The sequence below is a fragment of the Pleurodeles waltl genome, chromosome 5 (genome assembly GCF_031143425.1).
Source record: "Pleurodeles waltl isolate 20211129_DDA chromosome 5, aPleWal1.hap1.20221129, whole genome shotgun sequence".
Classification (NCBI taxonomy): Eukaryota; Metazoa; Chordata; class Amphibia; order Caudata; family Salamandridae; genus Pleurodeles; species Pleurodeles waltl.
This window is the reverse complement of record NC_090444.1, coordinates 51,944,601-51,967,346: the sequence shown is the minus strand read 5'-3', so window position 1 is coordinate 51,967,346 and position 22,746 is coordinate 51,944,601. Positions and strand designations below refer to the sequence as shown.

Below are 22,746 nucleotides of genomic sequence, written 5' to 3'. Positions count from 1 at the left end.
TCTATATTACCCTTCAGTAATCCTTGTATTGATCCGCTTATAGCGACAGGGGAGTTTACATCCATGTGTACCCAGGGGCTCTAAAAAAACTTGGGAAATGGGTACGCAACTGATATATTTTTCTTACCACTTGCATCATGACTCTGTACCATCAGGAGTTCACATTCGTCATTGTGTTAAGTGTTCTGTTCTGTGCCCACTATGACACTCAGGGGCACATTGTGCTACCTTAGCACCGCCATAGCATCATTGCCTTTGCCCCGCACCATATTTACAAAGTAGTGAAATGCACGCATTGTGCCACTTTGTAACCCCTTGCGCCACATTATGCCTGCGCCAGACATAATGTATGCAAGGGGGTGTTTCTGTGCAGGAAGGCCCAGAAAAATGGTGCAGTGAAATTTACATCATTTCACTGCACCATTTTTTCTGTCATTTTTAATGCCTGCTCAAGGCACGCATTCCAATGACCCACCCATGGGTCTGCCTTTGCTTTGCTGCACTATTGTCGCTATTGACGCTAGTACAGGAAAGCGCTGCTACAGTGTCAAGAATTGTGAGGATGTTGTGCTAACGACCGCCAGGGTGCGCCGCATTCTAAATAAGGCACAACCATGGTGTCGTTAGGTGGGGCAAGGGTGAAGCAAGAAGAGTGGCACATCAGGACTGATGCACCACTTTCTTGTAAATATCCACCTCAGAATGCACACATGTGCATGCAATTTGGTGACACAGTACACATTTTAAAGCACAAAACAATATTGCAGGTTTTTAATATGTGTTGTTTATTTGTTGTAATGTTTAGCTTTCAGGTAAAATGCATAAAACACCGTAACCCCTCAAAATGGGGGATTATGTCATATATATATAAGTAAACAATTGTATTTAAGTTACTTACAGAGGGCACCATTTCTGCCCCTTGGGTTGTCCCCCATAGTAGATTAGATGTTTGTGATTATGGTCCTGATGAATTGCCATTGACCCTCTAGGACACATTTTGTCTACATACTGAACACTGGGACAGTCCACATCCCAGATGTTAGACTTCTTTTTACCTTAACAAGGACATCCACCCGGAATAACACTGATTTGGGTGTTAATTTTATTTATTGGCCCCACCCTGATCTGCACTCACAGCACGAAAGAAGGATTGTTTTCAGACTGAACACCATCAGACAAACAGACAGGAAAAGATCTCTGTAGAAGATCCCCCTAGCGGCTGTGTTGATTATTGGAGCTCCCCTCCGACAAAGAGGATAAACCTGTGACCAGGAGTAGTCTGGGGATCCATAGACCCCACAATGCTGATGACCTGATACTGAAGCATACAGCTTTGGTGGGTGAGGTACTGTGCATCCTATAAAGGCTACTCCTGTGAAACTGAAGGGACCTTTTTACCATAGTTTGGCTAATCTGGCTTCTTTACAGAACAGCCCTCCTTGTTTGTTAAGCACAGTATTGACTGGGAAGACGTGTGCTGGACCAAAATTCTCTCTTATTTCCCTCCAAGATATTTTGTTCTTTTTATTGCAGGGGCACTTGCCAGTTTATGAGGTTGCACGGATCAGTGATGATTCTTCTTCACAGGTCAATATGGCTCTATCTGTTGGGCATCACATGATCGATGCCTATTCAACTCTACTGCTGACTGAGTGCAATGGCCCTGCGTTGCTGGCTGGATTGGGGCTGGATTGAGGCTCTCACTTTTTTGCTCAGCAGTTTCTCTTATCTGAAGTGAGTTCTGCCGGTAGTTGCATGTTTATGAGAAGGAATCACTGCTTTATGAGTGGGGTAGATTGCCATGTGATTCATTCTGTAATATAGAATTGGGCACTGTCGCTTAATTTGGCAGTTTCTTCCTTCTCCCTGCCTTGCTTAGTACAACTCTTTGCTGTGGTTCAGATCTTTTCATTGCTGTAGAAGGATCCTACACCAGATGCAGGTCGTGTAGTTAAATAAAGAAACATTTGTGATTCCATCTAACAAGAGCCCCTCATACAATGCAGGGCTTCTACTGATAACTGTTTTGGAATGGTAAAGAGTACAGTTTAAGAATGAGCAATACAGCATGTACGATGTCCATGTGATCTCCAAAATGGGGCTATAATTAGGCATAGACTTAGTACATTTCTTAGAACTTTTGTAAATTTAAGGTTAGATTATGGACCACTGGTATTCAGCTTGGAGCTTCCAAGGAGATCTCTATGGTGTGCACATCAACACATCACACTATCTAACAAGCTATAATAGGATCAGAGCAGTGAATCTGTGCCCTGTTCATAGACAGGCTTGCACTAACACTGTGCCTGTCACAGGGTCTGTACACTCAAAGCCACAGCTATGCTGGCAGCACTTCTGGACCTGCTGAACCTGCCCGGGTATGAAAATAAAAATTTTACACTAATGCACCTAGGCCCAGATTTAGGAAAAGTGATGCTTCATTAAATGAAGGGCCACTTTTCTTGTGCCAATTGCACCCCCACTAATGCCACCATGTGTGCACAATATTAATGATACGGCGCACGTTAGGATCAATAGCATCATAATTTCTGATTGGCACTAATCCTCTAAAGTTCATAGAGGCCCATTATAAAACATTTGTGTGCCTCAATATAATGCCTGCACAGAGCAGTCATTAAAATTACGAGAAAAATGGCGCAGTGGAATCCCACTTTTCTGGGCCTCCTAATGGAGGAACCCCCCCCCGCATTCATTATGCCTGCCTGAGGCATAATGTGGCGCAAAGATTTACAAAGTGGTGCAATGCATGCATTGCACCACCTTGTAAATTGGGAACAGCGTTTTTGCCAATCTACCTCCACATACCATAAAAAATGATGCTAATGTGACACTAGGTGGTGCTAGGCCCTTCCTAAATTTGGGCATTCCTTTTTCCAGGAATGTGTCCTCGTTTTTTTTGTTAGGGTCGAGCCTGCATCGCATGCGCTTGCGCATGCGTTCCATTTGTGAGACGATTTAGGAGTTAGAAAAGGGCTTGAAGCCCCATCCATGTCACATCAGTGTCTTTCATTGGTTCGTGGGCTTGCCTGTTAAAATCTGCTTGCTTTCATTGGTGGAAGGCACTCATACATTCGTGCCTTTTCCGGTGGTTAGCTCTCCTAGAGCGCAACAACCAAGTACTGAAAACATGGGAGGCTCGCTGTTTCCTGTCAGGTTTATGGACTACTTTTTATCTTTTTTTCTCAGCGCGATCTCTCTTGGCAGAAGTTGAGCACTTTGCATAACATCAACCCTACTACATAGTTAATTACACTTTTGATGGTTACGTAGATAATTGCATTTTTTCCGATAGGTTTCACTATGAGTGAACTGTAAGCAACTTGATCGTGCGTTTTTTTTCCATTTAATGTGGCAAGAAAAATCCAGTTAGAAGTTAACAACTGATAATAACTCTCACTCGGAGGAATGCAAGACCCTGTTGCATTGCAAATGCTTGTTTCAGAGAGCCCCGAGCACCCACCTGGAGTATAGTGTGGCACGTCTCACAGTGCCCTCCCATTTCTGTAGAAATTATTTTTCCTCAGCTTCGTTTTTGTTTTTTTATTTTTACAAAATTGTGATTATCAAACTTTCAGGGAAAAATTATACCCTTTATCAGGCAATCTAGTTGACAGAAATCATTTTTCAAAATTGTGACTTCAAATGGCTAATATATAAAAAACAATTTCAAACCCTTTCACTGGCATGTTTTTTAAATGTCAGTCACTCAAAAACTACTGAAAGGATTTACAGAAGCATGCTCTCCCAGAAAATGTCCAGTTTCAAAGTGTGAATAGGTTCAGTTGTTGTAACTGAGAGCAAAATGTATAATGGGATCTAAAATGGGAAAGCTCCTTTTTTGACTCCCTATCACCTTAACCTTTTTAATGTGCACAGGTTTGAATGAAGTGTAACAACCTGGACCTCACCTCGCTGCAGTAGACAAAGACCAAATTTGGCGCACGCTCATCCAAAAAGGCCACATTTATGGGCAAATAAAAAAAGATTTTTCTGTGGAAACTGTAGTGTGAATCATAACTACACAGTAGCGACTGTCACTGTGTAATAATGGAAGATAATATGGAATAGAACGTTTTTGTTCTTTATACTTGAGAATTTTGAATTGTGTTTTTAATTCATATCCAAGTGCACTCAATTATATAATCCTTAAATTGTGAAAAGCAAGAAAAAGATGAGAACAGCAAGAGAAAGCAATCATATTATGTGAGGCCAATAGAATTATAAAGTTATGTTATGCCATGTCATTTATCTTATGTAATGTTATGTAATGCTATGTCATGTCATGTCATGCTATCTTATGTAATGTTGTATTATGCTATGTCATGCCATGTTATGCTATCTTATGTAATGTATTATGCTAGGTCATGCCATGTTATTCTATTTAATGCAATGTTATGCTATGCTATGTCATGCGTGTTATGCTATCTCATGTAGTATTCTGTAATGTTGGTCTTCTAAATCCCAACAACTCACTCAAAGGTTTTTGGGTGCTGTATGTGGAGAGGAAGCAGTAGGGCTTAGTAATTGACTCCAGACCCCCAAGATGGTAGATTGTTTGAAGATACTTTACCTCTCACAGCAGACACACATCTTTTCCTGCAGAGGTTGCAGCACTTCTGAGTCTTCAGACAGTCTGTGTCACTTTGGCACTGTGGGGGAGGCAGGGGCAGCTTGCACGCAGCTAGTATTTTGGGGCAGGTCCCCGGATGTGGTGCATCTGTAAAACACCAACAGGACTGAACTAAAAACACAGCCATCCTGAGCTAACAGCACAACTGCCACAGGCTGTTCACAGATCCTCACACTGAATTATCCTTATAGATTGCTTGACTCCTTTGGAACTAAAGGGAAAAAGCTTCCAATATCTTCAGAGAAACCAAACACAGGTGAAATTCCCATCTCTTGTAGGTTACATTAATGTGCCTCATATAGAACCCCTTTCCTCCCTCTCATATCATCCTCCTCCCTCTTCTACTGCTCCTATTTGTCTTCCCCCGCATTATTTTCTCTGTGACTCCTCAGTCTACAGCTCTTCTCTAGCACTCCTCATTTTATTCTGTCCTACGTATACTCATCTCCATACTGCTGAAAGCTGATCATAGAACATGGGGATAAGGGGAGTGCTTTTCGGACACGTATTCTCACTCTTGGTCAGCCTTTTCACATTTGAATGTCCCCCAAATTTTGGCACTATATAGGGCCACTACTTGTGCTTTTAAGTTATAGAGGTCAATAGTGGGAAGACTGGTCTGGGCAATGTTGCCTGATGATTTTTGAAGATTGCCATAGCTCTATGCAGAAGTACTGCCCTTTGTTTTGAATGTGCGAAGTACAGGATCATTTACTATCAAGCATAATAGCCAGACACTAAAGTTTTGGTACACGTTCAAGCATCTTCTGCTACAGAAATAAATCCCCTCTGAATGACTTTTGGGTCTGATCCCCCAAAATTTGGCCTTAGTAGCATTAATCTCCAGTCCCTTCTTTTCACAATATGTGTTAAAATTATCCAATAATTGCTGCAATCTTCCAATCCTCCCTAACCTGCAGGGCCCCATTATTCCAATACAAGAAGTTACACAGCACTCCGTTTCTCAATCCTCACCCACTGCCTTTCTGTTATTCCAGCACAGGGCCAGGATTAAGCTCTGTCTATACCCCTAATCCTGATCTGAAGTGCCCCAATAATGCTGTATCAGGGTTCACATACACCTAATTAACCTCCTGCTGTTCTGCAGTGCCTCCTGCTGTTCCACACTCTGACTTCTGTTTGAGGATGTAGTGTAACAAATTAAATCTATTCTTAGATGCCATCCTTATTTGGGAGGGTCTGTTTCACTTAGCTCACTCCTTTCTTTCCTTAACTCCCTTTACTCTCAATATTTTCTTTCTTCCTCACTTTTCTCTTTCCAGCTCTTAAAATCCACATATTAATAGTTTTGCTCTTTCTTTCAACTGTTTATTTCTACTCCTCTCCTTTTTTTTTTCCCCTCTTCCTCTTGCTACTTCCTCATTCAAACTTATAAAAACTTGTATATTTCTTTCCTTGTTTCATTCCTCTCTTTTTTCATCAGGTGTTCATTTTTTCACTCTATTTTCTCTTCCCTTCATTCTTTCTTTGTCTTTTTTATTTGCTCTTTCTTTTGACTCAGTAAACGTCCTTTCACTTTTTTTTTAGATCTTTCTTCCTCCCTCTGCTGTTTTTCTTATCTTTATCTGTCAATTCATGTTTTACTATAAATCCCGATTTTTCCTATCTGTATGTGGAAGCCACAAGTTATTAGTCGGGACCCTAAGTGTTAAAGTTGTTTTCCAATTCTGTGTCTGTGGGAAATGTGTTAGTACATGCATGCCCTGGTTCTTTTATTGCGTGTTTCTCTCACCATCTCTCTTTTTTCTCTGATGTTAATTTTTTTTTCACACTTCTTTCATTATTTTTTTCCTCTTTATCTTTCATTCAGTAGCTTCCTTCCTTTTTTTCCTTTGTATCATGTTTGCTCTATTCTCTTAGTTTTGTTTTCATTTTCTGTTTATTTATTTCCCTTACTTCTTTTATTTCTTTGTGACCCCTTTCTCTTTCTTCCTTTTGTTTGTTGTATTCATTTTGCTTCTCTTTTTCTGCCCCTTTCGCTTTCTCTCCTGAGGTCTAGTTATCAAAAGAGCAACAGGTGCAGTGGCACCGGGCCCAGGAACCTATGGGCTTCACTCAACTCTAATTACTGCTCTATTTTCCTACTGAAATTGCAGTCAACCATTATCCCTTCTTACTCCAGAGCCCATGACAATGTAACTACGCCACTTGTCCGCTCCATATTTACTCCTGACTCCCTCTTTCCTTTCACCCTCCAATCCATCCCAAAATATATTTTTCTTATGGTGCTTTGAGCATTACACTCTCATGCCAAAAGTTTATTTCTGATAAAGGTTTATGTGATAAATGTATATTTTTCTAAGATAGAGGAATAAGGTAAATGGAGGTGCTTTAATTAAATCCTGGACGACTGGAATGACATGGCAGGAAAAGATGAACTTATGTGGCAGGGTTGACCAATCTGTGTAGCAAGAAAAGTCCAGTTATGAATGTACAATGCCAGTCGCTCTAACTCAAAACAATGTGAGATCCATTGCATTGAAAATGCGTGTTATACATGTAAGGCACCCCTAAGGTAGACCCTAGGTAGCCCCATGGGCAGGGTACAGTGCATGTTAAAGGTAGGACATTTACTAGTGTGTTTTTATCTCCTAACAGTGAAATACTGCCAAATTAGTTTTTCAATGTTGCAAGGCCAATCTCTCTCATAGGTTAACATTGGGGCTGCTTTTAAATAACTTTTAAGTGCAGTTTCCTTTTGGAGGCAGATCGAGATGTATAGTGTGGGGTCTCTAAACTCACAATTTAAAAAAAAATCTTTTGGAAAAGTTGTTTTTTAGATTGTCAGTTTGAAAATGCCACTTTTAGAAAGTGGGCATTTTCTTGCATGAATCATTCTGTGACTTTGCCTGCTTGTGTATTCCCTCACTGGGTCAGACTGACAGTAGGCTGTTTGTGAATCTACACTAGACAGTCACAGAAAGAGAGCTAGGGTGTAGCCTGCATATCCTGATGGGCCATCTGGGCTAGGGTAGAAGGAGGAGTGGTCACTTACACCTGAAAGGGCTGTGCCTGCCTTCACACAATGCAGTCTCCAATCCCCTGTGGTGAGTCTGGGCAAGGCAGGATCTTGTAAACAACAGAGACGTTCCTTTTAAGTTTGCCTACTTCAAAGGCAGAAAGGGGTATAAGTATTGGACCCAAAACCCCAGATTTTTAGATTGCTTCTGGATACAAGAGGAACTTCTCCAAAGGAGACAAGCTCAAGAGCTAGAGGAGGAGTATTGCCCATTTGCCTGTGTCTGTGCTTTGCTGCGTTGGTCTGCAGTTGCTGCTTCTGCCTAAAAGAGGACAAAGGCTGGACTTTGTGGTATATTCCTGCTAGTGAAGTGTCTCCAAGGGCTTGGACTGATTTTGCCTCTTGTTTTGAAGTCTCAGGGCCATCAAAGATTTCCTCTGCCAGTACCTGGACTCTCTGCTGAAACTCTTACACTGCAAAGTGGTGCCCTCCCCAGTCCCTGGTCCCTTGAAAGGTGAAGCTGGTGGAACCCACGTGGAAATCCACGCACAGGAGCCGTGCGGGGAAAATATCGACACACCACCTGCAACCCGACTTTTAAAGTGATGCGCCACCTGCATCGCAGCTGAAAATGGATGTACCACCTGCATTGTGGTTGAGAAATCGATGCATCACCTGCATTGCAGCTGAACAAATGACACAATATCCACTTGCGGCTGCTGAAAATGGCGCAAACCCCACGCAGCACAGTTTTTCATCACCGTGCAGCTGGATTTTGTACGCATCATTGCTAGGCGTCAAAATCAATGTGAACCTGCACGGATCGGAGGTACTGCATCCAGAAATTGACACATAGCTCTCTTGTGGGAGAGAAAACCGGTGCATTGCCTACCCGACCATAGAAGAAACGATGCACGGCCTCACTTGAGAATATGGAATTTACATATTTCTAACTTTTCTGCCGCACGTTCGTCCGTGCAGCTTTATTTTTGACGCAAACAAGGTACTTTATCTAACAACAATGTATCCATTGTTTTTTATGGACTAAGATTCTACATTTTAATAATTCATAACTTCACTTGTGTATGTTAGATTTTTGTAATTTTGGTCTTGTTTGATTTAGATAAATATTGGCTATTTTTCTGAACTGGTGTTGTGTCCATTTTGGTAGTGTTTTCACTGTATTACTGTGTGTTTTGGTACAAATACTTTACACTTTGCCTTTAAGATAAGCCTGAATGCGTGTGCCATGCTACCAAGCCAAGGGGGTGAGCAACGATTACCTTAAGTGTGTGCCTCCAATGCCCTGACTAGAGTGAGGGTCCCTGATTAGACAGAGTGCAAACTGACTGCCAACCAGAGACCCCATTTATAACAATTCCCCTCCCAAGAACTCTGCCACACTCTATCAGACTATTTGCACAGCAAGATAGCCAACATCTACAACAACATCTAGCCCCAACTCACCGATATTAACTTCAACAACCTCAACCCAACCACTCACACCAACCAAGTAATCATCACATGAAACCAGATCACCACGTACAACACTGTAGCCATCATGTCCACCATCCACTCTGGAGCACACACCAATCCCAGTCCCCATCACTTATTCAACCTAGGAACTAAGGAATTCTGTACAGAACTCACCAACATCCTCAATGCCGCCCTTACAATGGTAGCCTTCGCTAACAGATGGAAGCATGCAGAGGTAAAACCGCTTCTCAAGAAAATCTCTGCGGATCCCAGTGAACTGAAAAATTACTGCGCCACCTCACTGCTCCTATAAACCACAAAAGTCCTCAAGAAGGCCATCAACCACCAGCTCACAGAACACCTGGAGAAAAACAACTTCCTTGAGGTCTTCCAATCCAGCTTCTGCACCAACCACAGCACAGAAACTGCCCTTATCACAGCCACAGGTGACATCAGATCTCTCCTTGACCACAGAGCAGCCCTGACCCTCCTCATCTTATCAACGGCATTCAATACTGTATTCCACAACACCCTCCTCAATAGACCGAACAGCATTGGTATGCAGTAAAAAATGCCCTCAAATGGGTTGCCTCATTCGTCACAGGATGACTTCAGAGAATCCACCTAGCACCCTTTCCCTCCAAACCTAAGATCATCATCTGCAGCGTACCCCAAGCATCAACACCTACATGGCTCCCCTCACTAACATGTCAGATCCCAAAAATTCAACATCATATCCTATTCAGGCAACAGACAACTCATCCTCTTACTCAGCAAAGACCACCACCAGAAGTAATTTCTGCAATGCCATAACCAGTTTCGCCAAATGGATGAGAACTAGCTTACATAGCTCTGATATGCATTTTCCTATGCACCTTGAACTTTCAAAGATAGCACTTTAATATACCAAACTATTGCATTTTAGACTTAAATAATTTATTTTACTTGTCTCATGGAGTTACATACTAGATTTGCTGGCACGTTCCCAGGTATCATTATGTTATACACTGACACAGTGACGCAACGCACTGCTATGCGGATCAGCCTCAGTTTCCATGAAAAAGCAAACCACCCTGCTGCAACCCATGTTTGAGTTTGTGGATGTGGGTAAGTATTCAGCAAAGATTACAAATTGGCAAATAAGTGAATCAGAGCACTCAAAGTGCCACATGGGTATTTCCCTCTACATTATATCTCAGTAATATTTGTATTGATCCTTCTAATAGCTACAGAGGATTCTTTTATCCATGTATACCCAGGGGACCTGAACAACCTGGGGAATGCATGAACATCTGATATATTTTCCTTACTACTCGTATCATGATTTTGTTCCATTAGCGAGTCCCATCTGTCACTGTGTGAAGTGGCCTGTGCTGTGCCAGCTATGACACTTAGGCCCCCTTGCGAATGGCGGTTGGACCTACGCCAATGCAGTGGTTCGAGTGCCATATTTGAACTCTGGCAGTCGTGCCATGATGGGACCACCAGCACCTCCAGGATCAGAGATCTCGGAGGTCTGGTAGTTGCGGCGGTTATAATCTGCCAGGGAAAGCCCTGCAAGCACAATTATGACCTTGTTCTCTGCCAGCCATTTAATGGCGGTAGGTCTGCAATAAAAAGGCAGGCAGAGAACGGGTGCAGGGAGGAAATGGCACCATTTACGTAGGTCAAAATATTGGTTGCAAGGTCACAGTTTTCCACACTAACATGCAGGGAGGCACCTCAGGCGTCATGGATTTCTTCTGACAGTGTGGAGAACTGGTGTATGCACAGTTACCACACAACTGGGGTGGGATCTGATGCACAGTAACTTTGCATGCTCCAGTTTTGTTGATCCCTGGAATAAACATATCTGCTTTACATAAACACCCCATGAGCCTTCGAATGACTTTGCTACATCTCAACAGATGAACAAGAACTGCAGAATATTATGATACAATTACCTGGAACGAAGTTGCCCAAGAATAGAGGCTGTTCAACGATGCTGAACTTTTCTTTGGGAGCATCCTGCCATTTGTCCAAGCTAAAGCAACAGCTCGTTGAATCCAAATCACAAGGTGGTAGCTCCTCAAACTCATCAACACCACCAATGATGGCTTCAGCCATAGAAGAGGAAATGTGTACCCTAAGAATGATGACGCTGCAACACCGTTACGTACTGGACCTTATGACAGTCATGCAAGGTGGAGTGCAGCACGATAAGATCTGCATGCTGCACATTCATCCCAGCAAATGATAGAGAAAATCGAACTTCGTCAGAAGCAATACAGACACTGCATAATTTTGATATTAAAATGATAGAGGAAGGAGGTGCACCAGATAGTGGTTCAGTGGTTGGTTTGCACCACTACCATCATGGATGTTGGGACTGTTGGGATGTCGGGACTGTTGGGGACTTTGTTACCAATTACTGTGATCTTGTTACTGATAGATTGTATGATACAAGTAATTTTAGCATGCATTTGGAGAATAACCGCTAAGGTGGCAGGGGCGTTTTCAGTTAGAATTCCAACACAGGTAGTAGATTAGTAGGACAACATGTATTACCTGCTGCCAAGGGCAGGTCTGAATGAAGTAGATGAAATATCAAATAGAGAGGGGAATTTTGTATGGTATATAAACAAGTAACATGATGTAAAAAATACGAAACACAAAAATATCACAGAACATCAGGACCAAGCCAAAACCACATAGCTGTTTAAAGTTAAGAAAAGGTTTAGGGCCAACTCCAACACTTACCGGAATAAGGTGAAAAGTTCTCTTAAGAATGGAGTCGAATAGGAAACTTGAAAGGGTTTTTATTTAAAGGCCAACTAATGCCTAACTGATCTAAAAGCACACAACTCACCCGGCACACACTCCATGCCTTCAAACAGATTGTGGCCTGATTAGACAATAAGGGGGTTATTCTAACTTTGGAGGAGTGTTAATCTGTCCCAAAAGTGACGGTAAAGTGACGGATATACCACCAGCCGTATTACGAGTTCCATAGGATATAATGGACTCGTAATACGGCTGGTGGTAAATCCGTCACTTTTCCGACACTTTTGGGACGGATTAACACCTCCTCCAAAGTTAGAATAACCCCCTAAGTCCATAATTGAAGAAGCTTACAACACATTGGTGCTTGATTAAACAATGGATGCAGGTAAGAAACTAAAGGGCATATTTATAGTCCCCTGGTGCCACCTTGCACCACACTAGCACCATTATTTTTTACATTAATGAGGCCCAACAGGGCTAAAATCCCTGCGCCATATTTACTGAGTAGCGCAATGCATGCATTGTGCCACTCTGTAACCCTTTGTGCTACATTATACCTGCGCCAGGCATACTGTATGCAAAGTGGGCGTTCCCCTGTTAGGGGGGGCTGGAAAATTGGTGCAAGGTGCTCAGAACAGGCATTAAAAGGGGGCTTCCATTATTTAGAATGGGCCCCTATGTACTCTGCAAGAGTAGCGCCAACATTTTGGATCTGCTCCTGCAGAGTACATGAATAGCGTCAAGAAAAATGACACTATAGCCCCCTACCCTGCGCCATGGTGCACCGTATTATAAATACGACGCACACATGGTGGCGGTAGGGGGGTACTAAGGGGCGCAGGGAAAGTGGCGCTGCACTCGGTGCAGCACCACTTTCCTTAAATCTGCCCCTAAGGGCCATATTTATGGATGGTCAGCGTCACCTTAGCACTTATTTTGGGACTAAAATGGTGCTAACCTATCTCTATATTTTTATTTCAATTCTATGCCCATCAAGAGTCAAAGTTTTGGAGTTAGCACTAAGTTTAGGATGCGCAAACCCATTTTTCGTCACTGAGATGCAAGGTAGGCGTTCCCATTCTAAACATGATGCTGCCCCCCCCCCCAGAGCCATATTTACCTCCCGGCGCAGAAACTACATGCGGGTGGGAAGAGGACCGATATAATGGCACTAAGCCTGCTAGGCAGGAGTCATTTTTTGGCTGCTTGTGCATCAGTAACTATCGCTCGGCTGACTAGCAGCAAAAGTTTTCCCGCTAACCAGCCTAACATCATTTCTGACCCACTAGTGCCATTCCCCCTAAAGCCACCCCGACTAGCGTCTTTTTTTTTTTGCTAGCCATTCCTTAGTGCCACTGTGCGTCATTCCATAAATATGACACACGGATGGCTTTAAGGAATGGTGTTAGCCAGCGTTGAGAAAAATGACACAACACTGCATTAGCGCAGTTGTGCGCTCTTCTTCATTTATATGGGCCTAAATTCTGAGCACACGGAGCCCTCAGGCACAAACTGCTGCCAGCACACAATCTAAGGAGTTAACATCTACTATGAAACACCCATGCGTTCTTATACAAAAAACATGCCCTGTCAAAAAGCATTGTTAAATGGTTAATGAAATGTCTAATGGTTTAGTTCAGGAATTCAGGGTTATACAGTCACATTTCTTTAAGTGTTTTCTGCCTTGAATTTGTAACTTACAAATTACTTATTATTTACTATGTGGAATAAAGCCTTGTATTGAATTGTATAAAAAGGTCTGCCTGCGGGAACAGGCATTTGAGATAAACTGCTTAGGTAGCTTGAGTGTGCTGAGGTGCAGTGTGTAGTGATCTTCCCCCTGTCGCAACAGTTAGTACATACTGTCTTTGGATTGCCAAGAAGAGTCTGCATTTTTATTTGAGTTGGGAGCGTTTTGCCCACCTCGTAACATGTTCATGTGTTATTTAGTGCATATGATTCAGACAGCTGCTCATGCTGCTTTATAGTGTCATTCTGATCTTGTAAATATGAACTCAGTAACTTGATTTGTGTGTTTCCCTTTTTCTTATTATTAAGAATTTACTTTGCAAAGCTATTTTGGTTGATACAGTTGAGGCATTATTGTATGCTATTGTGATATAGGATTGGGCATTGTATCTTCAGATTGCAGTTTATTCCTTCTTTCCACTTTGTGTACTTTCAGTGCTTTGCTCCAGTTCAAATCTTTTCACAGCTAGTAGAAAGATCACACACCAGATGCAAGACTACCACATGAATTAAGAAACAATTTTGATTCCATCTAACAAGAGCCCCACATATGAAGCAGGGCTTCTACTGATAACTATTTTGGAATGGTAACGAGTACATTTGAATAATGAGCAATACTCCATATGGAATGTCTATGAGCTTCCCAAAACTTGCAATGAGGCTATAATTAGGCGTACACTTGGTAAATTTGTAAATTGAAAGTTAGATTACGGACCACTGGGATTCAGCTTCCATTTTCCAAGGAGAGCTCTGTGGTGTGCACAGCAACACATCACATTATCTAACAAGCTGTAATAGGATCAGAGCAGTGAATCTGTGCCCTGTTCATAGACAGGCTTGCATTAGTAATGTGGCTGTCACAGGGTCTGTACACTCAAAGCCACAGCTATGCTGGCAGCACTTCTGGACCCCAACACAGTCAGTATCATGGTGGCATGTTCTGGGCAGAGGACTCATCATGCAGGTAAAGTTTACTGTAGGGCACACACCAGACTTCTCTATCAATAAAACACCATTTGCAGAAATATGACATGACTTTATGATGCAAAATAATCACCAGGGGAAAAATATCACCAACTGTGAATTTCACACGAGAACTGCGTGATGCCCTCACCCATGGATTTTCAGTAGGAAGAGCATCCTGTAAGTCTTGGAATTTCTTAGAAAAGAAGAAGGACTCATCAGTGTGAAGCCCTGGTTGAAATTATAAAGATAGTAACTAAAGATATGTGTTCATCACATCAGCCACCATTCATCACAGTCTCAGTTAGACACACCCCTGTTGTATGGAAGATAGTATAATAAAGTATTGTATGAATAGAATGCCTTATCTTTCAACACTGTTTTGTGTTATCACGTTTGTTGACGATGTAATGAATATAGGTGACTCAACATTACATTTGCCACATGGGGCCTGATTTAGATCTTGGCACTATTACTGCCAAATCGCAGCAGCAGCAGACAGTTTGGTTGTGAAAATGGTTGTGAGAGTGTATGCGTTGGTATAACAGTGGGAGTGAGAGTGTCTGTCTAGGTGTGAGAGTGGGTGTGAGAATGCCTATCTGGGTGTGAGAGTGTCTGTGTTGGTGTGACAGTGGGTGTGAGAGTGTCTGTCCAGGTGCAACAGTGGGTGTGAGAGTGTAAAAATCTGACTCGGTGTGTGGTGGGTACCTAAGGAATTTATACTTATACCAGGTCCAGGTATCCCGTATTAGTGAAATGTACGCAGTGTCTAGAAGCCAGGTTTGCTAGAGGTAGTTGTGGGTGATCAGTCAAGGCTTATCTAGGAGACATGTAAAGCTCATGCAATACCACTGTAGTCACACATTACTTACACACATGAAAGAATACACTCAGTGTTACAAAAATAAAGGTACTTTATTATGGTAACACAAGACCAAAATTACTATAGAGGCAATACTCCCTTGGGGTGAAGTAATACACAAGTTATATACACTAGTTATCAGAAATAGGCATAATAATATTTAGAAAACAGTCAAAATAGTATAAAACACAATAGAGAATAGGGGACCTCAGGGGAGCACAACCCATACTCTAAAAAGATGGAATGCAAGAGTGTCACCCCCACCCAGGTAAATGGAGTGTGTAGAGGGTTGCTAGGGGTACCAGGAACACACAAAGGTAAGTACCACAACACCCCCCAGCAAATTACTAGAATTTCCCCAGAACACCAACTTAGAAGAAAAGAAGAGAATTTGAAAACCCAGAGACGACTGCAAGAAACCAACTGTGGATTCCTGAGGAGGAAGACCTGTGGAAAGAGGAGACTGAGCCCAGAAGACACAGCAGAGTCCAGTGGGGGCAGGAGCCCCTACCCACCAAGCTGAAGTTAGCAGGAGTTGGTCGACGGTGAGGAAGAAAAGTCAGGACTGCAGCCCTGGAGTTGGAGTTAGAGTTGAGTTCTTGGAGGATGCAGGTGATGTCCCAGTCCGGAAGGAAGATTGCAGTCAGCTTGGCACAGGCAAGACTCGCGGTTGGTGGAAAGTGGAGCTGCCGCGGACCAGCAAGGTCCAGGAGGACTAAACCTAGGAGGTGGAGTCAGAGGAGGCTTCAGCTTCGCAGAGAGCCCAGAGAAGCACAGGCAACATGCACAGACGTCCCACAGGATGGGAACACAGAAGGTGCAAATGGAGCCCATGCAGCACTGCAAAAAGAAGTCCCACGATGCAGGAGAGCCACTCAGGTTGCTGTGCATCACAGGAAGGAGTGCTAGTAGCTAGAGCTACAGGAAGAGTGAAGACCCCTTGGAAGAAGTGTCAACAATCCTTGGCAGCTGCAAAGGATGCAGTGCACAGGGGTACTGTCCTTCATGGGAAGGCAAGGGCTTACCTCCACCCAAGTTGGACAGCTGGTAGAGAGGACTGTCTGACCCACTTCTGACCACTTCCTTTGTTGCAGGATCCACGAAGCTCAGCAAGAGAGGGGATTCAAGCAGCCAGTTGTTGTTGCTGTTGGTGCCTGCAGATGCAGGGGAGGGACTCCTTCACTTCAAGGGAGATTCCTTCTTCTTTCCTGTGCAGACTGAAGACGGGCTATCCGCAGAGGATGCACAACCGGGGAAATGTTGCAAAAGCTGGAAGGGGCCAGAGAAACAATGTTGCAGGCAAAGTCTTTGTCTTTGTTGCAGCTTGTCGGGTCCCAGAGAGTCCAGGAGCAGTGTTGTTGGTCAGAGGTAGAAGTAAGTGATGCAGAGGGATCTTGCTGGAATCTTGCAAGTCGAATCTGAGGAATCACCCAAAAGAGAGACCTGAAAGGGGATTGGTCACCTAGCTGGGGGACTACCTATCAGGAGGGGGCTCTGATGTCACCTGCCTGGCCTGGCCACTCACATGCTCCCAGAGTTCCCTGTCAACCTTGGATTCAAGATGGCAAAACCCAGGGACCCTTTGGAGGAGCTCTGGGTACCACCCCTGGGGTGGTGTTGGACAGGGTAGTGGTCACTCCCCTTTCCATTGTCCTGTTTTGTGCCTGAGCAGGGACTGGAGGTCCCTGAACTGATGTAGGCTGGTTTATTCATGAAGGGCACCAAATGTGCCCTTCAAAGCATACCACTGGCTTGGGGAAGCTACCCCTCTCAAGCCATTTAGCACCTATTTCCTAAGGGACAGGGTGTAACACCCATCTCCCAAAGGAAATCCTTTGCTCTGCCTTCCTGGCCTTGATCTGGTCAAGCAACAGGAGGGCAGAAACCTGTCTGAGGGGCGGCAGCAGCTGAGGCTGCCTGGAAAACCTCAGAAGGATGTGGAAGCAATGCTGGGGGTCCTCTACGAAGCCCCCAGAGTTCATGGAATCATGCAACCAAAACTTACAAAAATATTGGGGGATGATTCCAACATGTTTGATACAAAACATGCCTAGATCCAGAGTTACCATTATGTAGCTGGACATAGGTAGTGACCTATGTCCAGTACACACGTAAAATGGCGTTCCTGCACTCACAAAGTACAGGAAGGTGGGTCTGAAGTTTGTGAGGGCAACTCTGCTAGTGCAGGGGTGCCCTCAAACACAGGTACATGCATCCTGTTCCCTGGGCTGAGAGGGCCTACCATAGGGGTGACTTAAAGTGACCTGGTGCATTGATCTATAGTGAAAATGGGTGCATGCACCCGGTACACGCAGACTGCAATGGCAGGCCTGCAGAACCCTTTGAATGGGCTCCCTATAGGTGACAGAATAATTTCTGCAGCCTATAGGGATCCCCTGCAACTCCAATGCCCTGGGTACCTAGGTACCATGAACTAGGGGCTTACATGGAAGGCCAGTATGCCAATTGTGGGATGAAATACAGAGTTTTGGGCGTGAGAGCATAATCACTGGGGTCCTGGTTAGCAGGATCCCAGTGAACACAATTAAACACGCTGGCATCAGGCAGAAAAGAGGGTAACAATGCCAAGAAAGAGGGTACTTTCCTACTGAGATTGCCTATCTGGATGTGAGAGTGGGTGTGAGAGTGTCTGTATTGTTATGAGAGCAGTTGTGATAGTGTCTGGTTGTGAGAGGGTGTATTAGAATGTCAGACTGGATGTGAAAGCGGTATGTCTGGATGTGAGACTGGGTATGAAATAGTGTGTCTGGCTGTGAGGGTGCATGTGAGAGTGAGTGTCTGGCTGAGAGACTGGGTGTGACAGTGTCTGTGACTGAGTGTGAGAGTGTGTAGAGGGATGCCAAAAGTGTGTACAAGCATTTGTACATATTTTTTGAAGTTTTACAAGATCTGCAGATACACCAGTGGATTTACACCGAGATCCAATCTGAGCCCTGCTGAGGATCATCAGATCTCAGAAAACATTAAAAATATTATTTATGCATTTTTTTTAAGTTATGTATATCTAAGGCACCTTTATATGATCTCCCTGGGGTCAGGGACCTCTTTCCTGACCCCATCTTGTATATTGTCCCCCTCATTTCTGCCCCGGGGACCATTTCCCAATAAAGGCAATCAGATTCTTCCTGTGGTGGGTAGATCTGTGGATTTACCTGCAGTAGATTTGTGGAGGAGCTGCATCCCTAGATATCCATAGTTTACCCACTTGCCAAGCCTAAACCATCCCTATTTATACATGCAAGGCACCCCTAAGGTAGGCTCTAGGTAGCCCCATGGGCAGGGTGCAGTGCATGTTAAAGGTGGGGATGTACTTATGTGTTTTACATGTCCTGACAGTGAAATACTGCCAAATTTGGTTTTCACTGTTGCTAGGCCTATCTCTCTCATAGGTTAACATAGGGGCTAGCTTTAAATGTTATTAAAGCTCAAATTCCCTTTAGGAGCAGATAGAAATTTGGAGTTTGGGGTCTCTGAACTCACAATTTAAAAATACATATTTTTGTAAAGTTGGTTTTTAGATTGTGTGTTTGAAAATGCCACTTTTAGAAAGTAGGCATTTTCTTGTTTAACCCCTTCTGTGCCGCGGACGTAATGGTTACGTCCTGCGGCACAGTGCTGCTGTGCCCAGGACCTAACCATTACGTCCTAGGCACACAGCCCAGAGGGAGCGCTAGCGCTCCTTCTGTGGGGTTCCCACCACCCCCCCAAGTCAGGGATGGAAGGGGAAGCCCTTCCGCTTCCGACCCTCCCACCGCCCCTGTGACGTCAGCGCGCGAGTGTGCGCTGATTGTCACACGCGATGATCGGAAGAGAAATGTAAAGCATATCTCTTCCGATCACGTGGAGGAGGCAGAGAGGCTTCAACGGGAAGGAAATGTACTTCCCTTTGAAGTCTCTCTCTGCGTTTTGGCAGCTGGATTGAAAGCAATCCGGTTGTCAAAACACCCACTAGACACCAGGAATGTATTTTTCAAAATGGAAAGTGGCATAAGGGAGCGAGCCCTTGGGCAAGGGTCGCTCCCTGGGGGGGCATTTTTTTAAGGCCTTTTCTGCCCCCCGGGGGCAGATCGGCCTATTATTTTGTTTTGTTTTTGTTTATTTTTTTGTTTTAGGTGTGGGGAGTGACCCTTAGGCAAGGGTCGTTCCCCTGGGGGGAAAATTTATTTTAGGCCATTTCTGCTCCCCAGGGGGGCAGATCAGCCTATTTTAATTAGGCTGATCTGCCCCCAAGGGCACCACTAGGCACCAGGGATTTTTTTTGTTGCTGTTCTTTTACAGATGTGAGCGACCCCTTAGGCAAGGGTCGTTCCCCTGGAGGGGCAAATTGTATTTAGGCCATTTCTGCCCGCTTTGGGGGCAGATCGGCCGAAAACACTAGGCACCAGGGATCTTTTTTTTTGTGCCGTCAGGCAAGGGGAGCGACGCCGTAGGCAAGGGTCGCTCTCCGGGGGGGGTGGGGAGCAAATCTATTTTAGGCCATTTCTGCCAGATCGGCCTATTGTTATTAGGCGATCTGCCCCCGGGTGGCAGAAACCTCTAGGCGTCAGGGCTAAAAAAAATGTGTGTTTTTTTTGTTTGTTTGTTGTTTTAGAGATGGGGAGCAACGCCTTAGGCAAGGGTCGCTCCCCTGGAGGGGCAAATTGTATTTATACCATTTCTGCCCCCCTTGGGGGCAAATCAGATGATTTTAGGTGAATCTACACCCAAGGGGGGCAGAAACTCCCACTTGCCACTGGGGATCTTTTTTTTTGCGCCGTCACGCAAGGGGAGCGACCCCGTAGGCAAGGGTCGCTCCCCGGGGGAAGGGGGGATTTTTTTTAGGCCATTTCTGCCCCCCCGGGGCCGACTTAGCTAGAGGCCAAAATCCACAGGTAGGCACTTTGCAAAAAACACCTCTGTTTTCTGTGAAAAAATGAGATGTGTTCACGTTGTGTTTTGTGGCATTTCCTTTCGTGGGCGCTAGGCCTACCCACACAAGTGAGGTACCATTTTTATCAGGAGACTTGAGGGAACGCTGGGTGGAAGGAAATTTGTGGCTCCTCTCAGATTCCAGAACTTTCTGTCACCGAAATGTGAGGAAAATGTGTTTTTTTAGCCAAATTTAGAGGTTTGCAAAGTATTCTGGGTAACAGAACCTGGTCAGAGCCCCACAAGTCACCCCATATTGGATTCCCCTAGGTCTCTAGTTTTCAAAAATGTGCTGGTTTGGTAGGTTTCCCTAGGTGCCGACTGAGCAAGTGGCCAAAATCTACAGATAGGCACTTTGCAAAAAGCACCTCTGTTTTCTGTAAAAAAATGGGATGTGTCCACGTTGTGTTTTGGGCCATTTCCTTTCGTGGGCGCTAGGCCTACCACACAATTGAGGTACCATTCTTATCGGAAGACTTGGGGGAACGCTGGGTAGAAGGAAATTTGTGGCTCCTCTCAGATTCCAGAACTTTCTGTCACCGAAATGTGAGGAAAATGTGTTTTTTTAGCCAAATTTTGAGGTTTGCAAAGGATTCTGGGTAACAGAACCTGGTCAGAGCCCCACAAGTCACCCCATCTTGGATTCCCCTAGGTATCTAGTTTTTAAAAATGCACAGGTTTGGTAGGTTTCCCTAGGTGCCGGCTGAGCTAGAGGCCAAAATCTACAGGTAGGCACTTTGCAAAAAACACCTCTGTTTTCTGTGAAAAAATGGGATGTGTCCATGTTGTGTTTTGGGGCATTTGCTGTTGCGGACGCTTGGCCTACCCACACAAGTGAGGTATCATTTTTATCGGGAGACTTGGGGGAACATAGAATAGCAAAACAAGTGTTATTGCCCCTCGTCTTTCTCTAAATTATTTCCTTCCAAATATAAGAGAGTGCGTAAAAAGAGACTTCTATTTGAGAAATGCCCTAGAAATTCACATGCTAGTATGGGCACCCAAGAATTCAGAGATGTGCAAATAACCACTGCTCCTCAACACCTTATCTTGTGCCCATTTTGGAAATACAAAGGTTTTCTTGATAGCTATTTTTTACTCTTTATATTTCAGCAAATGAATTGCTGCATACCCAGTATAGAATGAAAACCCAAGGCAGGGTGCAGGTCATTTATTGGATCTGGGTACCTAGAGTGCTTGATAAACCTACAAGCCCTATATATCCCCGCAACCATAAGAGTCCAGCAGATGTAACGGTATATTGATTTAAAAAATCTGACTTTGCCGGTAAAAGTTACAGAGTAAAACGTAGAGAAAAATAGCAGATTTTTTCACCATAATTTCAATATTTTTTTTTTTTCCGTTGGTATTTTCTGTAGGAAACCCTTGTAGGATCTACACAAATTACCCCTTGCTAAATTCAGAATTTTGTCTACTTTTCAGAAATGTTTCGGTTTCTGGGATCCAGCATTGGTTTCATGCCCATTTCTGTCACTGACTGGAAGGATGCTGAAAGCACAAAAAATCATAAAAATGGGGCATGTCCCAGTAAAATGGCAAAATTGTGTTGAAAAATTAGGTTTTCTGATTCAAGTCTGCCTGTTGCTAAATGCTGGTAAGATGGTGATTTTGGCACCGCAAACCCTTTGTTGATGCCATTTTCAGGGAAAAAACCACAAGCCTTCTTCTGCAGCCCCTTTTTCCCATTTTTTTGAAAAAAAAAATGTCACTGTATTTTGGCAAATTTCTTGGCCTCCTTCTGAGGAACCCACAAAATCTGGGTACCTCTAGAATCCCTAAAATGTTGGAAAAAAAGGACGCAAATTTGGCGTGGGTAGCTTATGTGAACAAAATGTTATGAGTGCCTAAGCGCAAACTGCCCAAAATAGCCAAAAAAAGTGTCGGCACAGGAGGGGGAAAAGGCCTGGCAGCGAAGGGGTTAAACCGTTCTGTGACTCTGCTTGTTTGTGGATTCCCTGTCTGGGTCAGTTTGACAGTTGGGCTGCTGGCACTTCTCTGTAGACAGTGACACAAAGGGAGCTGGGGTGTAGCCTGCATATCCTGATGGGCCATCTGTGCTCAGGGGAGGGGAGGAGTGGTCACTTACACCTGAAAGGGCTGTGCCGGCCCTCACACTATGGAGTCTCCAACCCCCTAGTGTGTGTCTGGGGCCTAACCTGGGCAAGGCAGGAGCTTTTAGACTAGAGAGACTTTTCTTTGAAGTTTATCTACTACAAAGGCAGAAAGGGGTATAAGTAGTGGACCCAAAACCCCTGAAAATTAGATTACTTCAAGGATTCAAGAGGAACCTCTGCCTGGAGAAGAGCTGAAGAGCTGAGGAGAAGGCCTGTGACTTTGCTGTTTTGGGCTATC

The 22,746-nt window shown here is 44.1% G+C and overlaps 1 protein-coding gene across 1 annotated transcript in view; it reads right to left on the bottom strand.

Annotated features, from left to right (window-relative positions):
* LOC138295327 (uncharacterized) overlaps positions 1 to 22,746 on the bottom strand; it is a 360,326-nt gene that overhangs the window by 161,219 nt on the left and 176,361 nt on the right. Inside the window, exon 7 of the mRNA XM_069233551.1 lies at positions 4,592 to 4,738. Coding sequence (XP_069089652.1) covers positions 4,592 to 4,738 — 147 coding nt within the window. The remainder of the gene's footprint in view (positions 1 to 4,591; positions 4,739 to 22,746) is intronic.